Genomic DNA, 26992 nt, shown 5'->3' with positions numbered 1-26992 from the left:
ATTGTCAGGGAATCATTTTCTAATTTGTAAAATATTAGTGGGGAGCGGCTAAATACTTAGTTATTTACTTCCACATGGATTCACCTATCAATTGACGATTTTGTCGTTTACATCTATTAAAATATACAGAGTTATCTCGCAGAGCTGAGAAATTTACTGTTTACTACAGCGTTCGGCGTAATTATCGAGTGTTTATCCATATCAACACAATCGAGACGTATTTGTGTGTCACACTGCAAAACATAATGGCAACTGTGTTACTTTCTAGCTTACTGGCAATATTTTCATTAACTCACAGCTAAGTAGTTGCGTTGTGTACACAAAATTGTTTTGATAAAAAAAAATGGAAACCCGAGCGAACAGTTAATGAAAAAGATAAAAGGCGCTGTATATCTGTGAAAGAAAAACTCATGGTAAAATCAATACATGAAGAATTACGTAGAAGAAATCCAGGTGACATAGAAGCTTTAGTCAGACGTTCTGAACAGTGTGTGTGAATAAAGGAACATATATTGAAAACAAATCACAGTTTTTTCCATTTATTACCTCACTTTCAATACTAGGCTAAGAACTCAAGGACCGCTGTACCTAATTAATCCCAAAGTTATTGAAATAATGATGAAATTAGACAGTATTATAACTTTTATTAATCATGACTTGTATAATGACTCGTGCACCGAATTTTATTTCAATAAATAAACCTAAAAATTTACTTTTTAACTGATACTACTAACAACCTTATCACAAATTTACATTTTCAGCTAGTTTTTAAAATATAGCTGTTTGAAAAACGATCATTTTAGCTCCAACCTGCTAGTCTGGACCGTTCTTGGATCGGTTATCGTAAGCGTTTATAGCATTTTCTGCTCAATCTCCGGATTTGTTTGGTTATTGTAACAGTACTTGCTATCAACCAAATATCAAAAAGTCCTGAAACGGTTCACAAACTATACCTAAGTGGAACACGTAATATCTATTGCCTCATCGAACCAAGAACGGTTTTTTGATAAGTTGGAACGAGCCTAATATACACCCAGAAAAATTCGCTAAGTAAATCGACTCGAGTCTACAATATGAATTTGGAGAGTTATCATGGGGGTCTAATCGCAAAAACTTATCTTGATATACCGTTGTAGACCAAAGTGCACGGTTAAATACACGAAAGGGTCAATACCTGAAATGAGGAGATGCACTATAAGTCTATTAAAAAATCGCTCTAGATGCAATTATAGCAGAAACTTAATTTTCTATTCAAATTTACTCAGACAGTTTTGATAAAGTCGATTAACATTAGACAAATTTTATCATAATTCTATTTTTCAGAATATTTTTCATTAGTAACTGTTTTTTTGGCTATCTATTGTATATTTATCTTTTGGCACTCACAAGGATCGAGATTTCCTTTATCCTGAACTATTCGAGGTGATGTTATGGGTGTATTCCGACTGTAACAACTAGATACAATTTCCAATTTCGGTTTCCTACAAATTTGCATAAACTCCTCATCCAATTATTTGTATAAGACGAATCTGAGTGGAAAGAAATACTAAAAACAGTTACAGAGTTTGTCCTCAACGTATTAGGAATCATTTTCTTTTAATATTTATTCATGAGGATAGTACAAATTCTTCAAAGAAGCACACTCGCACGAGATTCACACTGTTCCGACCTAAATGGAATAGCTAAGGGAGTCACATTAGCTAAACAAAAATGAGCAAAAAAGTTTTTTGATAAAATGAAATCTATGAAAGAAATATGCGAATCAGATTCGGCAGTTTATGCTATAGCTATGCAAAATATTCAGTTGCCTAACATCCCAAAATTTATTGTTCAAAGTCTAAGATCTCGAAAGAGTCCAGATGAGGTTACTTCATTCATTTCTAATTCCATTAATGAAGTTATTCCTCCAGAAGCCAAACAATACCATGGTAAGACTGTGATAAGCTACTGAGAGATTCCAAACTGTTATTCAGTACTTTCCGATAAGAAAACATACATTTAATGCTTGTGAGAAGGATTTTGGTGTGATTAAACGGTTTTGAAGGAAGTACTTGCCAAAACAAAGTGCTGAAATGATACTAAAGTCAAGTAAAAATAGAAATTTCGAAATGACAGTGGTTAAGAATGTTAAGATGTATTGGCGTTTACGGAATGATTATTACAAAAACAAAGTAAGGTCATCTCTGACGAATTAAAGGGAGGTGAAGTACCCGACGACAAAAAACAACCATTCCATGTTTCAGAATTCCGCCAATTTGATTACTCATCCATTTAAAGATAGTCCAGTATTTTGGACTGGTAAATAATGCTTCTGTGCCTATTTTACCTATCGGAAAAGCATATCCAACGTGCAGAATTGCAATAAATATTGGAAAAATCTAATATTTCAAGAAAATAGAAAAGTATCTATCCCTAGAAGAAGATATAATAACTTTTTATCAAGAAATATTCGTGTGGCCTGCTTCAGAAGATGATGATGAGGAGGGAGTAGTTAATTCATAGGCATATGCTGATTTTTTTTTCAAATTAAACACAAATTATTAAATACATAGTCTTTCATTTTTATAGGAATTCTAGTATCAGCATTGAACGAAAGTTTCTCTGGAATTAGTAGGTAAGGTCAAGTCAAGTAGGTCAAAAAATGACAAAGATAAAAAATATATTTAACTTCAACTAATACTTGCTCACCCAGTAGACTTCGTAATGCCTCAATCAATAAATTGGAGATCTAAACTTTTGTATGTGATAAAATTAAAACAAAGGAAATCCTTTTTTTATTAAAACAAATATAAAAAAGCTCGGTACGAATGAAGTTTTATCGATATTTTTGATTATTTATAAATGATGTTGCTTACTTACAAAACGGAGTTTTCCTGAAAAACTGACTATTTATAAGGTTTCAATTTGGCATTGACAAACACACACAGTTATGATACACTCCGTTAATCAATTTAAAGCTTTCTGATAAACTATATTTTTGGCCTTACGATTTATTTATGGTCAACGCAAAGGCCAGACGTATAGAATAAATCCTCTCCTTTGTATTTTTTCTTTATGATTGTTGCCTCAATGACGTTATTCATCACCTTTTTTACAGCCAGTCTTGTTCCATTGCACAAATGATGCTACTTTTAACTGCAATTTGTGAGGTGGTAATTCAGGCAATTCCAGTGAATTTAAAAACTCGGCAGAATAGTTGACTACGTCATCCTCGTGGTTTATAACGGTGTCGTCTGATTCGAAGGAAACCAACTGTCCAGGAAGAAAATTCTGAATGGTCGCATTGAGATCCTCGACATCTTTATTTGCTCGTTCACCCCGCCAATTATGGTTATCGAACTGTTGCCCTATATCTGGGAAAACACGCTGAATAAGCTCCTTTTTCAATTCTGTGATGTGACAGAAATCTGTGAGTGTCACTGTCGCAGTCACTTCACCGCAATGAAGAAAGCAATAATCGTCACTCAGTGGCGGTCTTTGTCTGAGGTATCGATCGACATAGAGGATGGTTCTACATATTAGGTGGTTGTGAAGTTCTTATATTTAATCACCTTTTAAATCTGGACTTCCACAAATAATTCAAGATCAAAGTTGGCCAAATCGGTTTAGCCGTACTCGAGTTTTAGCGAGACTAACGAGCAGTAATTCATTTATATATATGTTATAGAAGATTTGAGGATTAGGCGATGAGTTTTATATGTATACACTTACCTTCTAATTGAAGTGAAATATTGATCCAGAAATTCGTTGGCATGTTTTAAAATTTCTTCAGGAGATCTTATAGCCGATTGCGAAGAAGTGGCCATAATGCTTCCTAAGCAAACTTGATCGTTGCATGGTGTTTTCTAAAATAAAACATAATAATTTTTATCATCTATCATAAAGTTTAACGAATAGTTTTTTTCTCAATTCTACGATATCGAGAATTAATTTTTAATAGTATCAATTATTTAGCAAGTGTTTAAATTCTACCAGCTCTTCTACGGTTTATTAATTTTTAAGGGCGGTTATAAACGGTAGATCTACTTGAAATGTAGCGGGTGAGAAACCAAGAACGGCTGTCGGCCATATTTCAGATTATACTACAGCTTCAAGGGAAAAAATTATAACAAAAGTCGCTGGAGGGTGAATAGAACAGCAGTTTCATACAAATATTTCGTATTGCTTGTCGTATTCTTCCAATTTCATTATCTCTTGTCGTGGATCTATTCTTGTAAACCAGATATTTCACTCGGCCCCACAAATCGAAGCATGGTAGGTCTGGAGATGTGGGTGGTCATGTTCTATTAATCTATGAAGTGACGTTCTACTCCGTATTTTTTTTTTAAATCCTGTTACTTTTGAATATGCAGCCACTATAAAAATTATATATTTATTTATAGAATAAACGGAAGCTATAAATTATTTTTATGATAGATTATGATAGAAGCAACAGTTTTGATGATCTATAAAATATGACGACGATTTTATCATTTCATAATTTTTTAAAGGAAAAATAATTATGGTTTTATTCTATTCGAAACAATCCTCGAGGGAAATTTATTTTATGTGGACTATAAAACATAACAAGGGTAGAAAATAAATTATGAATTTAAAAAAAGGCAAAAAAACATAAAACTGTCTGATAGAAAACAAGATTCAGTACGATTTTCAGGAAAAAAATCAATTTCTTTTATCACTTCTACTAGTATTCTTTTGGGAGCAGTGAACGAATTTGTATCCTACCCTTCAAACTGGTTTTCAATATTCGCTAGTTAAATTGACTGTACCCTATACTACGTTTATTTCAGATCGTTATTACAATTTTGTATTGAGCTGGTTTCTATTTTTTTTAATGAATTATTGCATGGCTCTCGAACATCAAACAGATTAACGTGAAACGACAAATCCACCGTAAATCAAATTGCTACCGTTTTTTTTAAACGTCGGGTTATATACTGATTTATAGGTTCTGATAATGATTCTGAATGTCAGGCAAATTTCTAAAATATGTTACAATCCGAAAATTCGATCGACGATCACGAAAACAAATATTCACTGATAATGGAAGAGGCCTTACACCCTCACAAGCTGTAGTCCGGGGAAGTAAGTATATAATGAAGAAAATTGAAAAAAGTAGGGGTGACAATTTTTTTTTTGCATAATTGCACCGACCCCTCATCGCTTTCCTAGATTTCTGACCAAATCCCGTGAAAGTTCGAAACGCAGCTTGCAAGCACATTTGAAAGCACTAAAGTTCGATGGTATTTTTGCTTATAACTTTTTCTGACGTACTCGCACAAAAAAATCGTGCTGTTCAATTCATAGGAAATTTCAAGCTCTACACGATGACGGATGTCGATTTGTGAAATTTTCCAAAAAATAAAAATTTTTTCGAGAGGCCGTTTTTTAAATGGCAATCATACTGAAAATAGCCGTATCAAGATCAAAATATAGAGAAACATAGACTGTATGTTATAGAAAATTCACGTTTTTTCAGATTCGGAAAATTCAAAATCAGATATATATGCTTTTTTTTCAATCAATCATTCTTTTGGAAACATCAACGATATCGAAACGCAGTGGATTGCAACTGTTAGGGAAAAAGTTATAGTTTTAGGTATAAAATAGAAAAAATTTATAAATATATATATTTTAAACATTAAAAAAATTTTTGTCGTTGTTTTTCCTCATTTTTGTATTGAAAAATTAAGTTATACATTTTACTTAAGCTTGAAATAAATTTGGCGTTAAAAAGCGCGTATTTCAAAGAAAAAAATTAGAAGCTCAAAGTTCGCTTCATACTGTGACCGTACTATTAAAAATTTTTAAATTGTGATTGTTGCACTAGACAATAAAACGTTTTGGCACACCGCATTATCTGATAACTCTAGCGTCTTCATGTTTCCATTGAGGCTACAATGCCCCGATAGGAATCATGGTTGCGGTCTAAACGAGATTGACCAGATTTTAGAACATTCTGCAGATGTTCTCTGTTTATAATTTCCAAGGAAAGCATTTGCCTTTGTCTGCCTCTCCGTTGTCCCAATAATTGTTTGCTCCTTTATATCTTCTTTACCAATGCTTTTTCTGATACCACGGTAGGGTTCGGATTCCATGAAGGGCTTGTCTGCCCTCGCTTTAGCGAGTTTATCAGCTATTTCATTTTCCAGGGGTGGCCAAAACATCCCACTTTCACTCAAAAGGCTAATAACCGTGCTACTACGTGAGGTAGCTAATGAACTAAATATTTCTACCAAACGTGTAAGCGATATTTTGCATGAAAAATTAGATCTGCAAGTTTTGTGCTGCTCATTGCTGATGAAAAGCTCGATCGTATCAAAAATTCAAATAAATACATAAATAATTTTTCTATCGATATGTGTTGTAAATGGAATTGTGTTTCCCCCCAAAAATAAAATATATCCGAAAAAAATCGAATTGATCGGAGGAACGTAGCATTACAAGGTTTATTTATTTCTGTTTTGAATTTTTTTCGTTTATAAATTTCACTTTTCAACACATTTTTCCAAGAAAAAATTGTATAAGGTACAAAAAGGCCTTACATCTACCTATTTAACTTCTACTTACTATTGTATTCGTTGAGATTTATTGTAAACTGACCGGCCTCAACGTCTTACTTAAGCGGTTCCATATGTCCCTTAGATACTAACTCAAATTACTCACCCTTATTTTTATAATGATGTGACTTCAACGACCATAAATATAATCAATTCTATTTTTTGTATGCAATAGGATTAGTATTTAGACAAGCATAAACACGATTAGTGTGCTCTAAATAGTCTCGACATCCAACGGGAAAAGTAGTTAGATTATTAAAACCACTTTATTTATTTATATTTTATATTTATAAATATTTTTTTCATAGTTATGAATAAAGTTATTTAACATTTAAATAGATTTTTTTTTCGTTCTTCTATTTCATTTATTTATTAGAGGATTTTATGAGATAGGTAGTGCGAATTTTGAAAAAATTTTGATTGAATAATAATGAATAGAGATACTTTCTAACTCATACCATATGAGATAGTTCAATTCTTGTATATATTCAATAATATATTGTATATATTGCTGCCACATTAATTCTAAATGGGAGAAATATCCATTACTGCAAACATATATAAAATCGTGTGTTGAATATTGATAAAGATTGTTTACAATAAACGTTCCCACGTAGAAGACGGAAATTTGTAGAAGCAAAAACTCCCACAGATGGTCTAGTATGCTGTTAAATATCAAAATTTTTTTGTGTGCCTGAGAATCGAATTTTCACCCATACGTCAATGCTGAAGTTTATTATTAATTCACAATAACATTTGGATCAAATTTGGTAAACAATTTTGGCCTAGAAGTACAAAGTGAAACGATTTTTCTTACGAAGAAAATGTTCGGTTTTCTTCATTTATGAATACGTATAGTTGCTCTAAGAAATGTATAAATAAAAGTTTGTTGTTAATATTAATATATAACGTTAAAAATTCTCTAGGGGTGAGTGATATGAGTTTTTTTTTATAAATGTTATTTGAAAGTGTTTAAAAGAATTAGTTATAGAAATTGTCGATTTTGCTTGCTGGTAACAACAAAGAACTTTCACTTTCACATAGCAGCTCTCGACATTCATGAGCGTGAACGATCTTGAAAACTGCCTGTCCTGTCCTGTAAAGTTTGGTGGATCCGTCCAGAAAGTTTTATTGTTTTTATAAGTTTTTGTGAGGATTCTAAGAAGGCTTCTTTATTTGTTTACATTGAACTAGAGATTTCTAGGAAAGAAGATTCTGTAATATGAGAATAATGTATAAGAAACGAGTCTCTAACAGCCTAGAGATCCAAGTAAATAATTGGATGTCACAGTCAATAAATCGCAATAGTACAAACAAAATGGTGAATTTAACTCTACATAAATGTTTGGTAATAAGTAATAAATGCAGATTCTATTGAATAGTTAAGTGTTACTGGATAATCTAGTGGACAGTGTAGTGTTGTTGTGAAATAGTGGATAGTGATTAGTTTCGTGAATTTAGTTAGTGTACGAATAAATGAGGTAAGTAAGGAAAACCGAGTGTCTATATTCATTTCACAGTCAATAGTTTTAATTCTATTCTAGACGTTCTCAGAACTCTATGATTTTGTTTTTTTCTAAGTACGTCAACTGGTCTCATTTATTGTACATTATTATGGTTCAGATTATTACGACAGTCACTAAAACCTTTCGACAAACATTTAATTGTTTTCCTGAGTTATAAATGTCACGTTTGGACGTTTTCTAAATAAATGTGAAAACGTTAATGAAAGCTTGTGAAAGGTATATTATATTTATTATAAATGAAAATACGTTTGTCAGAAGTTGATATTTTCTACTCATAAGACTATATTAATTATTATTTCGATAATTAGCTCCTTCCTTGTGATCACAAAAAAAAAACATTATATCGAATTAACTTGTAGAAAAACGATGTGTCGCTTCTAAAAAACCGTGACTAATGCTATTCCCAGAAATCTGCGATATCCGCGGCATGTATGAAGATAACTATGGGTGCGGGGACACTAAATCCGTCCAAATTGTTTGTTTGAATTAAATTATTTGCACTTTACTCTATGAAACAATGGTTATTACACAATGAATCAGCACCCAGTCGGCTCGCTTCCCTAATTTTTGCTTTTAAATATTGCAATAAATTATGAAATTCTCAATTTGATGGAGTTTGCTTGAAATCATTATCTTAATTCTTCATGCGTAGTTGCTACCCTTCTTCTTCTTGTTTTCCTTTTCTTTATACATAGTCTTGTTTCTTGTACTGTTCAGCTTCTTGAGAAGTAGATGTCCAGCTTCCGTGCAGGGGCGTAGCTATCGCCGTATCAGCCGAATCAATGATACGGGGCCCCCGGGCTACAGAGGCCCTTAACGTGTGTAAACCAAAATTAGTAAAATGTTTCCATTTTTGGCAATTATTTTGGATACAACACAAGACTTGTCAAAAATTGACCAAACTTCGATACAACCAGTGCAGAAGGACTTAAAACTCAAATTTTAAATACGATTAAAAATGGAGAGGACAGAGTTATGATAGAACAAATGTTATGTCGGGTGTATATGGAGGATTACAAACCCTTATGAAAGAAAATGCTCGGAATGCCGATTATGTTTATCGTGCTGCACACGCATTAAATTCAATTTTAAGCAATGCTGCCAAGCATGTTATGGAAATGTCGACTTTTTTCGATAATTTAGAAAATATACTTTTTTTAGCAATAGTATAAAACGCTAGGCAATGCTGGATAACGATTCATCCGAAAAATATAAAATTACTATTATTAAAAGTATGCCCTACTAGATGGACGCTTTATTAGCGATAAAAAAATTATTTATTAATCATGAAAATTTTCTACCAACTAAATTTTATTTCTACTAAAAAAGATGAACGTGAAGAATGTAAAGATATAATTAACATTGTAGGGAGTTATGATTTCTTAGTGCTTGTCAGATTTTTTTCTTTTTTTTTTTTTCTTTATTATTTGAAATCATTAATCCTATTTCTAAAGTTCTACAGTATGAAAATAATGACTTACAGAAAGCTAGTATTTTATCAAGTAATCTTTTGAATAGACTGAGCGAAATAAGAAATCAAAATTCATTCAATGGTTTGCTGAATGAGTCCAGAGAATTAGCAAAAGAGTGGAAGGTGAAAACTGTTTTTAAAAATAAAAGACGAAAGATAAGGAAGAGTTGTTTTGATCATATTTCAAAATCAATGTATACCATTACTGTTTAGATATATTAATTTCTCAAACTGAACAAAGATTTGAGAGCCTTTGTGACCTGAGTAACATGTATCACAACCGAAGACACTCCCTATCTTCTTCAAACGAAGTGATAAAAAATGCTTCAGTTAATCAATTAATTGCTCTGAAAAAATGCATGGATTCATGGAATTATTGCTAAAAAAATTCAATAGCCTTGTATCATGTTTTCCAGACAGCATGCTTTCTATTCTCGACACTTCCAGTTACGACCGCAACAGCTGAAAGAAGTTTTTCAAAATTAAAATTGATAAAAAATTGCCTAAGGACTTCGATGGGGCAGGAACGGCTATCAAACTTGTCACTATTATCTAAAGAGGCAGAAATGTTAGAAAAACTGAAATCGTCTTCCGCTATAGATGATTTAATAAATCAATTTGCCGAAAAAAAGGCAAGAAAAGTGTACTTTTAATTTGAATTGTTTGGCTAGCTCAATTTATAGGAGGCGATAACTTATAATCAATAAATATTTATTTTAATTCAATGCAAGAATTTTGGTTTTTTTTGTGAAAAAATTTTAGCCTTCATTTGGGCCCCCGATCTAATTTTGATAAAGGGCCCCTCCAAAGCACGCTTCGCCACTGCTTCCGTGTTATCTCTTGGAATGTCTGCAGCAGGTACGACGTGGACTGTCTAATCTCGTCATCTTGATCTAGTGAATTGTATATCCTGAATTTTCAGATCTTCATTCATAGCTTTGCGACTCATTTGACCTCTCAGGTTCAATCCTTTGATAGTTCTCAATGTCTGCCCTCACCATGTTCTTCGTTTTTGTTCTGTCCGCTTAAGTTTCTCCTGCATATGTGGGTATAGATCTTACAATTGTTTGGTGCTTTGATTTCGATGGACATATATTTGTTTTCCTATATGAGATCTCGCAGATATCCAGGGATTCTTGAAGTTTTATTTACTTGGTTTCGTACTCTTTGTTGTAAGTTTTTGATGATTGTTATCTCGACTCAGGAGTGTCGAATGGGGTCTTCTTTAACAGCTTGTTTGCATCTTGTGTAAGGTCATTATTGTTTTCGGCTATCAAAATTGCATCACTTGTATCCTCCAGAAAGTTTCTTTTATACTATCGATTATTTTATCTATAATCAAAATGTTAGTATTGGACCTTGTTTGGTTAACCGCTATTGTGTGTTGATCTTGGTTTGTGCAATTTACGGGTGTCATGTATCTCCGAAGTCAGCTATTTGAACTTTATCAAATGCTTTTTTGAGATCGGCAAACGAATAGTGTTTTTGATATACAACGAATTCTGCAATCATTTGTCTAGGGAAGAAAATTGCGTCTATTGTCGATCTATTTTTTTTGAAGCCTTGTTGCTCTCCACTTATTTCTATTTTATTCATTACTACTATCTTTGTAATGGTTTTGGTCGGCAGCTTACTCAGGATTTTTAGCAAAGCCATCATTCTATAATTTTCACGATCATTTCTTTCCTTTTAGTATATTGGGGTGAGGACGCTGTTTTTCCAACCAGTTGGTACTTTTTCAACCTAATCACCATAAAAAAGATTCAATGGTCAAAGTACTGATAATAGAGCCTACGTTACTTTTCAAATTTTGCCAAAAAAGTTCAATTGAACTCAGTTTAGACACAAGAATATTCCTAGACTTCTCAATAAACGGAATATTCAACTCTGCAAAAGCTCCCACAACATCCTTTGCATCATGAGTAATTGTATATATGCCCAAAATACATCTGTAGGTGGAAGTAAATATAAAGGTGAAACATGTGCACCAAAAGACAAAATAATAACTATTAGTTACCATCGAAAAAAAAAAAATGCTGGAACCAATAATGGCAATGATGATTTAATGACTAATGACTCCTAGAGAATAGTTTACATGAATACAAATCTTTTGGATCGCCACTTTTTATTGTTATAATACAAAAGAAATTTTCAATGCGTTTTATTTTACTATGTAAATCAATTAAAAACGTTATCCATTGTTAATTCAACAAAAATTAGGGAAAAATATGGAAATATTGAATTAGTTTATAAAAAATGAGTTAATCGTATCTTTAAATTTGAAAATACGGGCCATGAAGCCTTTCCTTTCCGGTTGTAGTGGAATTCTAAAATTCGGCGAATGCGCGGCACGTTTAATATAACCGGAATTAGTTCGATGTTTTTTTTTATATCATAGCAGACGAATTGTTTACATTGTTTCTTCTAATCCAATTTCTAGAAAGGTCTATTTATTTATTTGTTTTGGTTCTTTATTCTCTAGAATTTTTGAGAACTTTATTAGGATATGTAAACGAGTTTGTTTAGCGCAGTTTAGTTAAGTATATAATAAATAGTGAATAGATTAGTAACCGGAACGAAAAAAAAGTAACCGAAGAATTTATTTAGTTAAGTGATAGTGATGAGTGAATTATTATAGTTAGTTAAGTGTTTAAATGAATTATGAACGTGAGAGACGCTGTTTATAAATTCACACCACAAATAGAAAGAGTGTAAATGAATAAGAAAAACATTACAATATTCAAAATTTTTTCATTTTTCTGTGGAATAGTAAAGCAAATTAACTTCATTGATTATAAGATGTTTTTGCTTACAGAAATGCCTTAATTGTCATAACTTCAAGTAGATTCAATCGCCTTCTTGAAAATAATGAACAATTTTTTGGCAAAATCTTTTCGCTCCTATGTACATTACAAGTTGTAACTCGCCTAATTGAAATCGAAACTGTTCTTTGTACGATACATGTTGAAATTGCATCGAAAATCAATTTAATCTGTCCCATCAAAAACACTATTGTGGTTTTGTAATTTGTTTTGTTGATAAAATTGAGGATTGTTCCAAAACAACGGACTATAAAAACTGAATCACTGACAAGCATTAATTGGTTTGATGGAAAATTCAATGATACCACCCAAATAAAGAAAAAATATTGATACTACATTGGAATTACGACTAGTTTAGCAATAAATTTGCATATTTAAGTAATGTTAGCTAAGTAAATGTTCTAATACAGAGGTTAACAGCCTACAGCTCGAATGTAAATTGGGAATCTATCATTAAACTTTCGTCGGACACATTTAATCTATGAAATGAATAGAATATATTTTGGTCTACCAAGTTTCTGTGTTTCATAACCTTCCAGCTATCTTTCCAATCGCTTTCTAAGAGTTAGAGAGTCAAAGCCTATAGACGTAGCTGAATTCAAGGAATTTGTCGGATTACTCTATCTAACTGAGGATCGGCAACCCTTGGAAGAATTGAGAGGTTAGAACTGGTTCATATCGTTATCAGTTATAATATATATCAGAAAAGCTTAAGAATAATTGGCAATCTACGATATGGTCTAATCATTTGTTTGTTTCCCTATTATTTAGATCTGGAAATGCCAAAATTAGAAGTACTACCATACAAAGTTCAGCTGTTAAATTTCTATGAAAGAAATATAGACCAATAAATTTTCCAACCCAAATATAATTATTTTGGGGATTTCCCAAGCCTGGTAGGGAGAATTGTCTAGATTTACTGAACCACTTGAACAAAACGTCTTAAAATTCTACGGTATTTAGATAATTCGGATTTTCATCACAATGCCTCATGAATATTTCGCAAAATTCCTTTCCCAAGAGTTCGTGAACAAGTGGAACTTTGTACAGATACAATTTTTACTTCTTCAAAAGGACTGACTAATATTGCAAAGCAATTTCTATTGCGTTGTCTTCTATTGACAGCAAAATATCTAAATTTGCATCGTCGCTTATTCCTGGTCTTCAAGATTTTCAACTGACTGAACTTTTATCCATTTCCTTTCGGTTAAGGGAATGCACTCAATCTCTTAGATAAATTGCGTATATTCAGGTTACGAATCATAATGCGCCTGTCGGAGGGTTAAGAATTGTACAGAGTTTTAGCCAATATAACAAGCGAAGATAATTTCAGTGAAATCAAATATAAACATGAATAAATTTGCTTAGAAGTTATTATTAATTGTAACTTAAGACCTAGAGTAGAAGTTACATAGCACTCTTTAATGAAAGTGACTCATAGTTTTTCTTTGTGTTTGTTCCATGATGTAAATAAAATACAATAAATATTCCATAACATCAGAATCATACATAAAATTAACTTTTCAACTTATGCACAGCCTTGACAATTTCGTGATAAATTCTGGAACTGTGACTTAGCAAGTTTTTTTACTGTGGTCTTCATTAACAATTTACAAAAAAATTAATAAGCATCTTATATAGTTTTGAAAGAATTGTCGAAGTCTTAAATAAAAAAGAGAGAATTATGGTTTTTCAGAGTTTAGTGGAATCACATTCAAGTTATGAAATCAAAGTTTGGGGAGGTGTTTCAAAAACACAGTATAATGCACTACAAGTTTCCTAACCTAACCCTCGAGGTCGTACAAAATGTTGTACGAGAATTCCAAAATCGCCTCGGTTATTGTCAAGAAGTGAATGGTGGTCATTTTGAATAGTTGAAAAGTTTGGTGATAGAGACATTATCAAAATTTAACATCTTTTCTTAGTTATGATTGCACCAAGTTCTTCTTCTATAATATTTTAAATGCTTGGATCGTTTCTGCAATAATTCCATACATCCTCAGTTGAAATTGTAGTCTCAGTGGTAATACTATTGAGAAATTCAGGATATATCTTTTGCATCAGATGAATAAAGTGGTTTTCCACTATTTTCTGCATGTTTAATTTCAGTCTTTTATCCCGCATATAGCCTTTCCCAAATTTAATTCCACTAACGATAAATTGGAAGTAATATTTCATCTAACGCCTTAAGAAACTTAATCTTCTCTTCATTTTCTCATTCAAATACTTAATTAGGACGAAAGATTTTCTAATGTTTGCAGATGGCGGCGTATAAATATAAATTGTGAACCTTAGAAAGGTAACTAACCTATTTCCACTGAAATTTCCTCCCAAGTGACGTGATGATGTATGTTTTCCAGTAGTTGAAAGCTCTCGTCGGTTGTATACCAAATTTCCTTGAGTTTTCTTATTTTTCTATTTCGGTATTTTTATATTTGAAGAGGCGTAATGAAACTAGACTCACCTTTCCATAAAATTTTTCGAAAAACAACCATCAGTAACATTAGTGGAATATTTTCTTAATAAACATATCGAAAGTGAATTTTCTGTAGACAAATACTTAATTATCACTCATAAATCCCTAGGGCTGTAATTATTTCCGAAACTTTTTTCGAGGAAAAATAATTTACAGGGATTCATGCAAACTCTGGGATATTTGCTATTAAAACTTTATACCAGAAATAATAAATCAAAAATAAAATTTTTGATATATTGATAGGGGTTTATTTTGGTTTTGTGTTTGTTGGATTAATAAATTAAGGTAGCTACGACATGGACTTTTCTTTTGACGCTTTCTTGACAAATTTTAAGAGCGTATTAAAGCTTTATTTGTGAGATGAAAATATTCCTTTTTGGAAAAGATATTCTGGGTAAAATGGAAGTTGATGTTAGCTTCTGTTTACCTTCGTAAACCTAATGTCATTCTTATTGCTAATGACAGATAATTCAATAATTAAATTAAGTGTAGTTGAAGGAAAAGTGCATCCTCGGTTAACTGAAACTCAAAAAGCTGTCGTTATTGTCGAATTGTGAAATGTCTATAAGAAGACCGGTAACCCATCTAGGTTTTAATGCGACTACTGTAGCCAGAGTGAAGAAGCGATGGGAAGAAGACGGGACCTTGTGCCAAAAAGTTGAATCTAAAAGAAGAAGAAAACTTTCGAATCAAGGGTTAGTTGATTTTCCGATTGAGATATATGCCTTGAATAGGAAGCTAGTGGTGAATATGGAACAAACTTATGATCACGTCCGACGGCATGCAAACGAATTGAAGCTTACGATTTGGAAAACTGTGCAAGTGTTATGAAAGCCTGAATGTTTCGAAAAGGACCATTGCATCGATGTGTATACAGATAATGCAAAAGCTATTATGGAAATAAAAGTATTAGTCATTGTGTTGTCCACATACATGTGCTTGAGTCACTGATTGGGGTCCGTCGTGGATTTTGGCTTGTAAAAGGGGTCCACCAGCTGAAAAGGTTAGAAAGCCCTGGTCTGGAGTTTACAGCGTTTTGTGATGATGATTCTATGTATTTATGGAAACTTAATTCGGTATAATGGTGGATGCTGGTGACAACATTCGTTGTATTGGACAATCCCACCTTGTATCACCACAAAATATTGATTTGTCAGATGAAATTGGAGGCGGTAAAATAATTGATCTCTTTTTTATTGAGTTAACTCGATTTATTATATTTCCAAAAAAGCAACCTTGTGAATAATGTCGATTATATTAGAAAATTTTACAAACCTTCAAATTTGGTGAGTTGTTTTCGACATAATGGAACCGTTACAAACTTAAAACTCACAATGTACTTATAACAAAAAATGGCAGATCTACCATAAAGTTGTGGAAAATGTGAAATTAGTTATTTATAAAATTTTTGATAAGTTTGACTGTACTAAAACGATATAATTTTATCTCCTAACATACCATCCATGGATTGCAATCAAAGATAACCGGAATAAATCTACTTAACATGTGCGTAAGAACTCACGTGTGCAGATTGTTTGTACATGTTCAATAGATGTCCGGTACACTGGAAATGGGCGTTTAAATTAGGTCAATTGATGCTGATTGAGAATCTACGTGAACTGTGTTAATTATCATTAGCCTCTCCATTTCATACACATAATTGTGTATAAATCAGTTTCGTCAGAAAACGGTTACGTACTCAACTCTAGAAATGAATACCCTCCGGGGTATTGTGAAAGGATGTAAATATTTTCTTATAGTAGACTCCTAGGAATCATATAAAACATTTGAAGAATCAAACGTAGTAATGGAATGGCTCAAGAAAGTTATATACATCGTATATATATATATATATATATATATATATATATATATATATATATATATAGGATAGCCAATTTAAAGCCATATATAATTGTAAGTAGAGAGGAAAATTTTTGAAGTAGAAAATGATGAAGGAAATCAGTTTCTTTTTTTTTAAATAAATAATTTCAAATAGATGTTTAAAAGCGAACTTAGTCTTGTTGGAAAAACATTCATAGCTGTATGAAATCCATCTAACTTCTGCTTTAATTCATTCACTTACCTCATAAAATAAGCTGATTATTATCATATTCTGAGAATATAACTGTATTTTCATGGGTAAGAAACTATACACAGTGTCCCACGACGAGTTAAAATTATCCGTATATGATGGCTAAATACTTATAGCGAAATCATGAAAATTTCCACGTTTGTATTTTCGAATACGATCTTTTGAACTAAAGTATTTTCAAAGATTAAAGACTTCCGGTTCAACCAGAAATTGACCATGACTTTGTTATTTTCAATAGAACACCCTGTCTATTAATATATTTTTTGAATTCACGTGAAATTTTAGTGTACTTATGTCTTAAAACGTTTTTCGAAAAATGCATACTTTTTGAATTATTAATTTTTGACTGACCATTGTAAGCCGTTACAAATTATTTTTTTACGAAGATACCCTTAAATATATAAAAATGGTATTTGCTCGGTTGGTTTAAGCAAGGTCAGACATATTAGAATCTATGTTGAGAATTTTTCATTTTATACAGGGTGTGTATAAAAAGTTTTCAAAGTTTAAGTTCATAAATATCAAATTTCCAACCAACTGTTTTTTTTATTTCAATGCCTTTCCCATACAAACCTTAGCGTTATCTAGATATTAAATGTTTTCTGTGAATTTTAGGGGATGCGGGTGTAGTCTAAATTTTATTTTGACCTGTTGATACAAGCGCTCCACGCGGGAAAGCTCTGAACATCGCTAGCAACATTCCGTTCGATGCTGCTTCCGGTGACAATTTTTCACTTATTTCATATTTTCTGGAGGATTCACCGTCACAGGACCTTCCGAAATAGGTCAATTTTATAATGATTCTCGTCCCTAACGAAACAATTTTCAATTGTTGAAAATAGTCATCGTGAACAGCCTCCATTTGCTTTCGATTTATGTTGGTGTTAGTCATTAGTTAGTCAAAAATGTCATAACGGCGCGAAACTTTTTGACTTTGAGAGATTTTTCGAAACAACTAGACTGAATGGATGTCCAAATCCTACTATGATAAATAGGATCGAAGCAGCAAGTTAAAACTTTGTGAGGAGCTTTCTAAGACGTCGATACGATATTTTTAACCTAAAAGATCTACCTACAAATGTTAAAGGCATTCGTTTCATAAAATTTTGTAAAAATAGTTACAATCTCCTCATATGTTGCTTATAGTGTATCTAATTAGAAATTTGTAACAATAGATATTATTAATTTATTTCACAATAAAATTTATGGTCCAAATTTCCGTATTAAATTTAAGGACAATAGAAAATAATCGATGGCGCATCCCACGATAGTGATTTATCATCATGTACCACGACAATTATATTGTTAGGAGAACTGGCAGATTTAACTACGTGCAGGACACTTCAACGAGCTTGGCTTGTGAGAAAATTTGATTTGAATTTGCTCATTTGAATTAAAACATTATATATCTGCTAGATATAAAGCACAACATTACCGAGTGGGCAACTACGAACGACAGTCGGCAAAACACTTGAGACCTGGTGTAGAAAACCTGTTACAAAAGGCGAAAATGGAGTAGCTATCGATTGAAAAGAAGAAAAACAGTTGAAAATTGTAAAATTCATCCATACAAAATGCAAACGTTTCACGACTTTACAGAATATAATCCAGGAAGATGAATAAAATATGTGTATAGTGTTGAACATTTACAAGTTTCATGACCTACCTGACAAACAAATTCAAGAAACTCTCATCCCAATAATATAGGGCCTCTTCTCGTTGCACGTCGTATAAGCATCGGCCATCGTGAACCAAAAACCATGAACGTGAAGTACTTGATTCAAACACCCTCTAAGAAGGTGTAATGAATAATGAAACACGGAATATATACATACATGAATAACTTCAAGATTGATGGTTCTATTCCCAAAGAAAATAGGTGGGGAGTCTTCATAAAATCGTTCAAATGCATCAAGTGAAAGCGACTCTCGTTACACAAACGGTCCTCCTGCTTGATATTCAACACAAGATTGAGCAACAGTTTTGGTTTTGAAATTGGAACAGTTTTTGAGCCTGGAAGAAACTACACCGTTACACCGTTAGTGCAATGGAAGGTATTCTACAGAAATGAGCTTGAAGAGCAAAAATTTAATGGTAAAGAGTGAAAGGAATATTTTATGATGCTATAGTAACAGGTACTGTTGCCCTAATACTCCATGATATGAGGAACTTACTGGATAAACCGAATGTACCAAATTGGGACAAACACGACCAATCAAAATATTTTCGATGACTTGCTGAATCCTGATTAACATTTTGAACTAAGAAAGAGAAATTGGTTTCAATATGTCATTATTTTTTAAACATGTACAAGATAGGTTTTAAATAACGGCACTAGCACTGTTATAGAAAAAGTAGGCTTGCACCAAAGGTCAGCTGTTATCCTGAAGCCTATTCTTTCCAATGGGATGCCTACTGGGTCTGTAAATAAACCAGTGTGGTCGTTGTTTTCGTTTGTATAGGAGCTGTTTTTTTGTTTTGGCATGAAAATTAGTAAAATTTGGAGAAACTACAACTAAAAATTTGTTGAAATAAATATATAGCAATGAATCTTTATCGCGTCCATTTGTTTTTAAGTGTTCTAATCCTTTTTAAGGTGGCCGAGAACCAAGAACCAAGCGTGACTCATCTCCATATGAGTCACCCTTGGTTCGTCCTTCCACGTCAAAGAAAATATGGAAAAAGTTGGTGATCTTGTCCGATATGACCGTCTGCTAAGTATTGGTGCGCTTGTTGAATCTATAGGAATTGAAAAAGAATGTGTGCTGCAAATTTCACATAAAAATTTTGACCTTTGTCCGTCAAGAGTTTTCTAGACAAGTACAACTATCTTATTCGCCGTATCTTGTACCTACAACTTTCCTGTGAGTGAGTGAGATCTACATTAGAAGAAACAAGATTTGAGTCTGTTGAAACTGCGATAGAAACTCGGGTACGCGTGCTGAAGGCACTGGCAGAAACAGACTCCCTGTACTAATTCGAATAATAGAAGAATCGCATGGAGAGATATAAATACGTTTATGACGTGAGCAGTTTTCTACATTATTCAATTTTTCTACGTTGGGCACAGGCGTAGTTCGCAAAAGATAACCTACGACTACAACAAAACTGTGAATTGTTTTGACGGTGTTTGGCGGTTGAGTTTGATTGAAATCCGACTCTGACTCGGACAATTCATCTAATCTTCGGCTTTTAAACCTAAAATTATAATACAAAGACGCCAATTTTTTAGATCTGTTCGAAAGCAATCTGTTTCTTTTTACATCATGAACGTAGGACCCAAAATCGGGAAAAAAGCCTCTCGAGCTCTGCAACTGCAGCACAAATATTTAAAAGCTTCAAAGCTAAATCGCTACGTTCAAGATAAAAATATTCACCTACTTTCCAAAACACTTTCGAAGACGTGTAATTTTTATTAAACAAAGCCTCGAAAAATCCTTGAACAAGCTTATATTCCTCCAGCTCTTGTAGCCCATCAGGTGAAAGTTCCTTTTCGACAAAAGCAGTCATATTTTCAATAAAACTAATGCCTCTATAGACAGGATGGAAAAAATTGGTTGCTAAGCCATAACAATTCATGACTTTTTCCACTCTTGCTCTTACAATACGACAGTTGCAAAGTTCAGTGGCATCTGCTATGTTTGTGTTTGTTTTTTCGCACTGTCTTATCAACTGGCATATAGCCAAGAAAAATGTTGTTAAACAATATCTGTCGAGTTTCATTTTTTATGATGGCACCCTTGTTGACTACTGTACGCGTTTTAGGAACATTTTGTGAACATCGACGATAAGAATCTCTCCTACTGCGCCAACGTGTATTTCCAGGTAAGATCATTTTTTTACCGCCTTCTGCAATTACTAAGTGTTCCAATGTTGTGTTTTTGAATTCATCCAACACTTTTCCAACTTTTTTGTCAAATTCTTTATCGATACCATCCACTTTTTCACCCAAGAAATCACCACTGTGACTGGAAATTAATATGTAATTAGGCCTTGATACATCAAATTTATTGGAAACAGGTAAAAAAATAAATAAATAAGCATCACGCTCGATGTATTGTCTGAAATTACAGCATAAATGTGGATATTGTAATAGTCACGAGCTATTGATTCATTTACAACATCGTTCAATTTTTTTCCTGTTTCACTATTCACACTGAAATTCCAAGACTCTAAACAAACAAAACGTCCATTGTTCAAACGAGCCACAGCAACTAAAATCATAATTTTTTATCTGCTCTTTGTAATGATTGAAACAATTGTTTAAAATAGGCCCAGCTACAGTTTTTCTACAATGCACATTGTAATGCGGATTCAAAGGTTCCACGAAATCTCTAAAATACTCTGACTCAGCTGTCAATACGAATATTATGAAGCAGGCCACGAACAGTAAAATTACTTTTTCGTCAGTTAATTTTTTTGTTTGTTTTCAGTCTGCTTAACTATAAAAAAGTATTATTCAATCCCATTTCTTCCATATGAGTATATTTTGAGTAAAAGCGACTATATGTCAAACTAAAGCAAATTTTTTCTTAGAATATTCTAAGCTCAAGTTTTTAATTTTTTAAAACAATCACTTATCAATGAATAACCCTGTAACCTTATCACTCTTATAAATTTCAAGTCAATCTTTCTATAACCACGAATTCCTCATTAACCGTATCAACTTGTGTCCATTAAAATTTTCTAAATTACGTAGTGAAGCACTTTTGTCAAGAGTTAGTTGCAAAGTTGGGGAGCAAGCCAAACGGTTCCTTCTAATCCAGGAAAAGGGTGCAAATCTCCTAGTTATGGGGATTAGACTTAATTACGAATGTAACTTAGAAATTATAGAGAAGGATAGTGAGGATTTAACTTGAAATTTGTATGTAACAACTTATACGAGACAGTCATAAATTCAATAAATTCAATAATTTCTCAGAAATAGAGCAATCGTTCGAAATATTTTGTGTCACAAAATTCGTAACATTAAACTATTTATTAATTAAATACAAGTTGCTGATTCAGGCAAATTAGGTAATTTGATGTAGTATACGAGAACTGCTACTTAAGTTTTGAGATATGGCAACACTGATATGAATATGTCAATTCTGACATTTCAATCATAAGTTTGACATTTTTAATGGTGAACGTGCTCATAATATATTGTCATACCAATACTATTTAAAGTTGTTTACAGATACTTGGAACATTCATTTTGGTGCAAAATGATTTTCTATGACATTCGACGTGAATCAAATCAACAGCAGTGTGCCGATCAATTCGCTTTGGCTTTTGGTGATCTCGATCCACCGAGTTTCGCTGATTTTCCAGATTAAATCGTGGACGTACTTCGCTAGCGGATGAATTTAGTAAAGGTCGTCCGAAATCGACTGTTGTGCCCAAAAAAAAAACATCGATGTTGTACGTAAACTGATAACTGTTCGAGATGGATACCACAAAAATTCTGAAAATATTCGCTCACGCTGCTTGAAAATACGTCTATAAAATGGAATCATTTAAAAAGCAATTTCACGTAATCGATATGTACTTTTGTTCTCAAAATTTTCCTTGCTTGCCCAGACAAACCATTGCTCTCAAAATTACTTAAAGACCACTTCATATCATGCCTCAGTTAAACGTCTGGCAAATGTAGTCAAAACAGTCAGTTTCAACGTATTGATAGAGCTGATCAATGCGGGGAATTTGTATAATAACCTGAGACGTCCGAATGATACCTTTTCTGTTATTTCTGATAAATCTTGCTGAAGACCTAATCGCCCAATATATGACGAGTGCACTTCTGTTCATTGAAATAGCATACAATTCTTGGGACGGATTTTTGCAATGTTTTTGGTGAATAAATATAGTCGACATTTGGTGCCATGTTACATCTGATCCATCTTTCTGAATCGACCTAGAAAAGCTTGATATGGACATCTGGTCAAAACCTGCTTTCTGAACTGAGCTGAAGACGAAAACTAGGTTATCGAAAAGGACTGAATTAAAATCCGACAAAAAAAAACAAATTTACTCGACATTTGGTACCATGTTATATCTGATCCATCTTTCTGAATCGACCTAGAAGAGCTTGATATGGTCAAAAACTGAATTTCTAGGACAAGGAAAATTGCTTATAATTAACAACAATGAAACAAAGAAGGTAAAACTATGAGGTTTTCCTATGTTATTACCAAACAGAGCTACAGAATGAAAACATTGAAGCAAATCGTATTGGATTATACTAGAACAGCGAATTCGGTTGCTTTCTGGTCTGATTCCAGCAAAGACTGATAAAACTTGAAAATATAGAATCAATTTACCTTCAGTCTCTGAAAGCGAAAACTTGGTTAACGAAACGCGCGTCAGGCAGTGTTGGTATAGTTGTGGTCTAAACAATGTGTTCAGAATGAATATCACCAACGGTTTCAGAAATTCCAACCTAATAGAGAATAGTAGTAATATTTATAATGATAATAAAATACTAGATAACAAACAAATAATAAAATATTTGACAATAAATAATTGGAAAGGACAACAACTTTGTTAGTAAATGATTAGAGCTCCATTCTTTTCAATTACTTTTTCTAATCTTTTTAACATGAAGTGAATTAAAATTAAGGTAGTGACATGCTATTTCAATAGCTTCCCATAGCTCTTCTTGATTTTTGCGACGAAAATTCCTTTTCTAAATTGTTTTATCAATTACCCCCATGAATTTTTGATCGGATTTATATCAGGACTATTCGCAGGCCAAGATAAAGTCTATATTGTTTTGTCGAAACTATTGTTGAGCTATGTTGGACAGGACAATTATCATGTTGGTAAATAAAATCATTTTCATTCCAAGTTTGATTTACCAATCATAACAAACTGTCGTTGGACGACTTGAATTTTTTTTTTCTGTGAAGTTATATATAAAAGTTTAGATCCCGATAAACATAATTAAGTGCAAACACAACTCTGGATTGCTTGTACTTATTTGAAAGTAAATGATGAAATTCTTCTATAATTTACAACGTCTTATATGATTGATCGCATTTTTAAGTAATATTTGCGTCAATCTTCTACATTTTCCACGATTTCACTGATATATAATCAACCAAAGATGAATAATAAACAAAATTAAGCTGAAATGAATATATATAATGAAACAGATGGTGTCTAATCTATTATCCGTGACCTTTTAGTAGTTTATTATTCAGCTTGTGAAAAATATTAGTAAAAATAAACATTATGAAAATGTAGGCTCATCACATCGAACACTAGCAATCGCTAAAATCGCTAGTAAATCGCTGAGTCCGATTTATTGATATTTTGTAGGACCGCTACTTGTAGTGGCTAAGTTTGAAGTACACGAAAAACTACAAAATTTTTGCGGTTTATCTAGCTTCCGATAAAAGTCCTAAACTATACTTTTTATGAGGAGAAAGTACTATAAGATCCGTGATCAGAAAAATATACCCTAATCTGTTAATTAGATGACACAATTTCTTATAAGTTTATAATTCTAAAAAGAAAAACACATCCAAGGCGGGGTGTGTTCACCAAATTTTAGAATTCCTGGTATTTCAATTAAGTTATACTCTTTAAGACGGGAACCAAAAATTTCTGAGTTTTGCTTTGACAATCTCAAATCCGCTACTAAATCAATGAACTCTTTTTGAACAATGAAATGTGGCTCGCAGGACATGGAACTAAGTTTTATTGTAAAATCGGCACCCTCTTTCTTAGAGCTACCTGTAGAACCATTATTATCTAGATTATTTCAATGCCATTGGCTGGTCAAAAGGTATAGAGGGTTAAATTTCAATGTTTTTCTGATTTATTTATACGATTTCTGTTCGTGGAGTGAATTAAAAAACACTGTCTTTTACGTTCTTCTTCTTCTTGTAGTAGGACGAGGTCCTGTCAGGTCTGTCATCTGCCCTCTTGTGACGCCGATGTCCAGCTATCGTACCAGTGTTTTGGGGGCCTACCGATTGGGCGTCTTGTGTCTGGTTTCTGTGTTTTGGCCCATTTCGCAATCCGTTCTGGAGCCATTCGTTCTACATGGTCTCTCCATTGTCGGCGTCTTGCTCTTACCCATCTAACGACATCTTGTACTCCCAGTTCTCTTAAGGTATTCTATCGTGGAGTGTGGTACCCTTTATTGTTCGTAATATCTTCATCTCTGCTGTTCTCATTTTTCTCTTTGTTTGTGTTGTGTCTGCCCTTGTTTCTGCGGCATAGGTTAGTATGGGTCTGATACAGATCTTGTAGATTCGCGTCTTACTTTCTATGCTCATATATTCATTTCTCCATATAATGTCCCGTAAATATCCCGATATTCTAGTTGCTTTCTTGATCTGCTTATCTACCTCGTCCGTTATGTTTCTGCTGCTCGTTGTTTCTACGCCCAAGTAGTTGAAATTCATTACTTGCTTTATAATGCGCTCATTTACTACCAACTTGCATCTTATTGGGACTTTGGATATTACCATGCTTTGTGTTTTCTCGCATGAAATTTGCATGTTAAGTCTCTGTGCCGTCAGGTTAAATTTATGAAGGAGGCGTTGTAGATCGTCTTCATTTTCAGCTATAAGTATAGCGTCATCTGCGTAGCAAAGGATTCTCAGGCGACGGTTATTCATTTCGAATCCTGCATTAACTTCGTTTACGCTCTCAATTATTTGGTCCATTATTACGTTGAAAAGGCATGGGCTGAGGCTATCTCCCTGTCTTATGCCGGATGAGACTTTGAGTTCTCTTGTTAGCCCACAGTCTGTTTTTACTCTTGTTTTGGTGTTGATGTTAAGTTGCCTTACTAGATTTGTATAATGCTTCTTGACGCCTTTTTGGTTTAGTCGGTGGATTACATCGTTGAGTTTTACTCTATCGAATGCTTGCTTTAGATCTACGAAACATGTGTACATGGGTTTATTGTATTCTATGGATTTCTCTATCAACTGGCGCAATATAAATATTGCGTCTATAGTGGATCTGTTTGGGCGGAAGCCTTGTTGCTCTTCTGAGATGCCTACCTTAGCAGTTATCTTATTTGCAAGTATCTTGGTAAATAACTTTAACACACTACTAAGTAGCGTTATGCCTCTGTAATTCTTCGGATTCTTCTCTTCTTCTTTTACGTTCTTGATTTATTTAAATACTTTACACTACACTCACTTATAATATAACTATTACTTAACTAATTTACATAATTTATTTTGATTCTTTGATAACTTTCTATTTAGATCTGTTAACTAGAACTTTTCATTATAAACTGAACTAGACGGCGCTAAACAAACTCTTCATATATCTCAAAAGAATTCTAAGAACTTGTAGCAATCAAGAAAATTTGTCATTCTCGTTTTTCTGGCAATTGAGACGGCAACCAAAAAATTCTGATTTTTGCTTTGACAATCTCAAATCCCCTACTAAAACATTTAATTTTTTTGATCAATGAAATGTGAGTCGACAAAATGGGTGCTCTTCTTCAGAGCTACCTAAAAAACTCGATTATTTCTCAAATCCGTTTTTTGCTAAGGCAATGTGACAAAAAGGTCTTATGGCAGATTGAGAATTTGAATATTGGATGTTGAGCTTTTTTCGGAATAATCTCGAGTCTCTATTTTGATTTTATTCTTATTATTCATCGTTAAAGTTGGTACTTTCAGCTGGTTCTATTTTTCAAATTGATCTAATTCTTAAAAAAATAGGTTTTAATCTGACAAACTTACAATCATGATCAATATTCTTTGTTATTGGCAAAGTTTTCCTCGTTAACAGTAGTGAAAGTAATGAAATTTATATGGAACCATCTCTGCGGAATGATCTACTGAATATCAAGGAAACAATAAAATAAATTAACAGTTTAGTACCACCTATCTGAATTGAAAACCCATAACCAATTAATCATATTACCTAGAATTCGTGTATTCATCATCAATTTTTAATTATGCATAGATAAGGTCAATATAATGATAATTGAGGTCTGACATTTTTAATAGGTTATTGATCTCAAGCTAGATTAGGGAAAATATTTTAAGAATATACGTATAAAAAACCCATTGGATGTAGTCCA

General features: G+C 32.9%; 1 protein-coding gene across 3 annotated transcripts in view; it reads right to left on the bottom strand.

Moving 5' to 3' along the window:
* Positions 1-26992, bottom strand: part of LOC130446519 (nitric oxide synthase) — a 174393-nt gene that overhangs the window by 68629 nt on the left and 78772 nt on the right. For all 3 annotated transcript variants that reach the window (XM_056782833.1, XM_056782831.1, XM_056782832.1), the window contains one exon: positions 3712-3845. In XM_056782833.1, the coding sequence (XP_056638811.1) occupies positions 3712-3845 (134 nt within the window). The remainder of the gene's footprint in view (positions 1-3711; positions 3846-26992) is intronic.

The sequence above is a fragment of the Diorhabda sublineata genome, chromosome 7, assembly GCF_026230105.1.
Source record: "Diorhabda sublineata isolate icDioSubl1.1 chromosome 7, icDioSubl1.1, whole genome shotgun sequence".
NCBI lineage: Eukaryota > Metazoa > Arthropoda > Insecta > Coleoptera > Chrysomelidae > Diorhabda > Diorhabda sublineata.
Note: the sequence above shows the minus strand (reverse complement) of the source record. Positions and strands in the feature narration are given on the sequence as shown.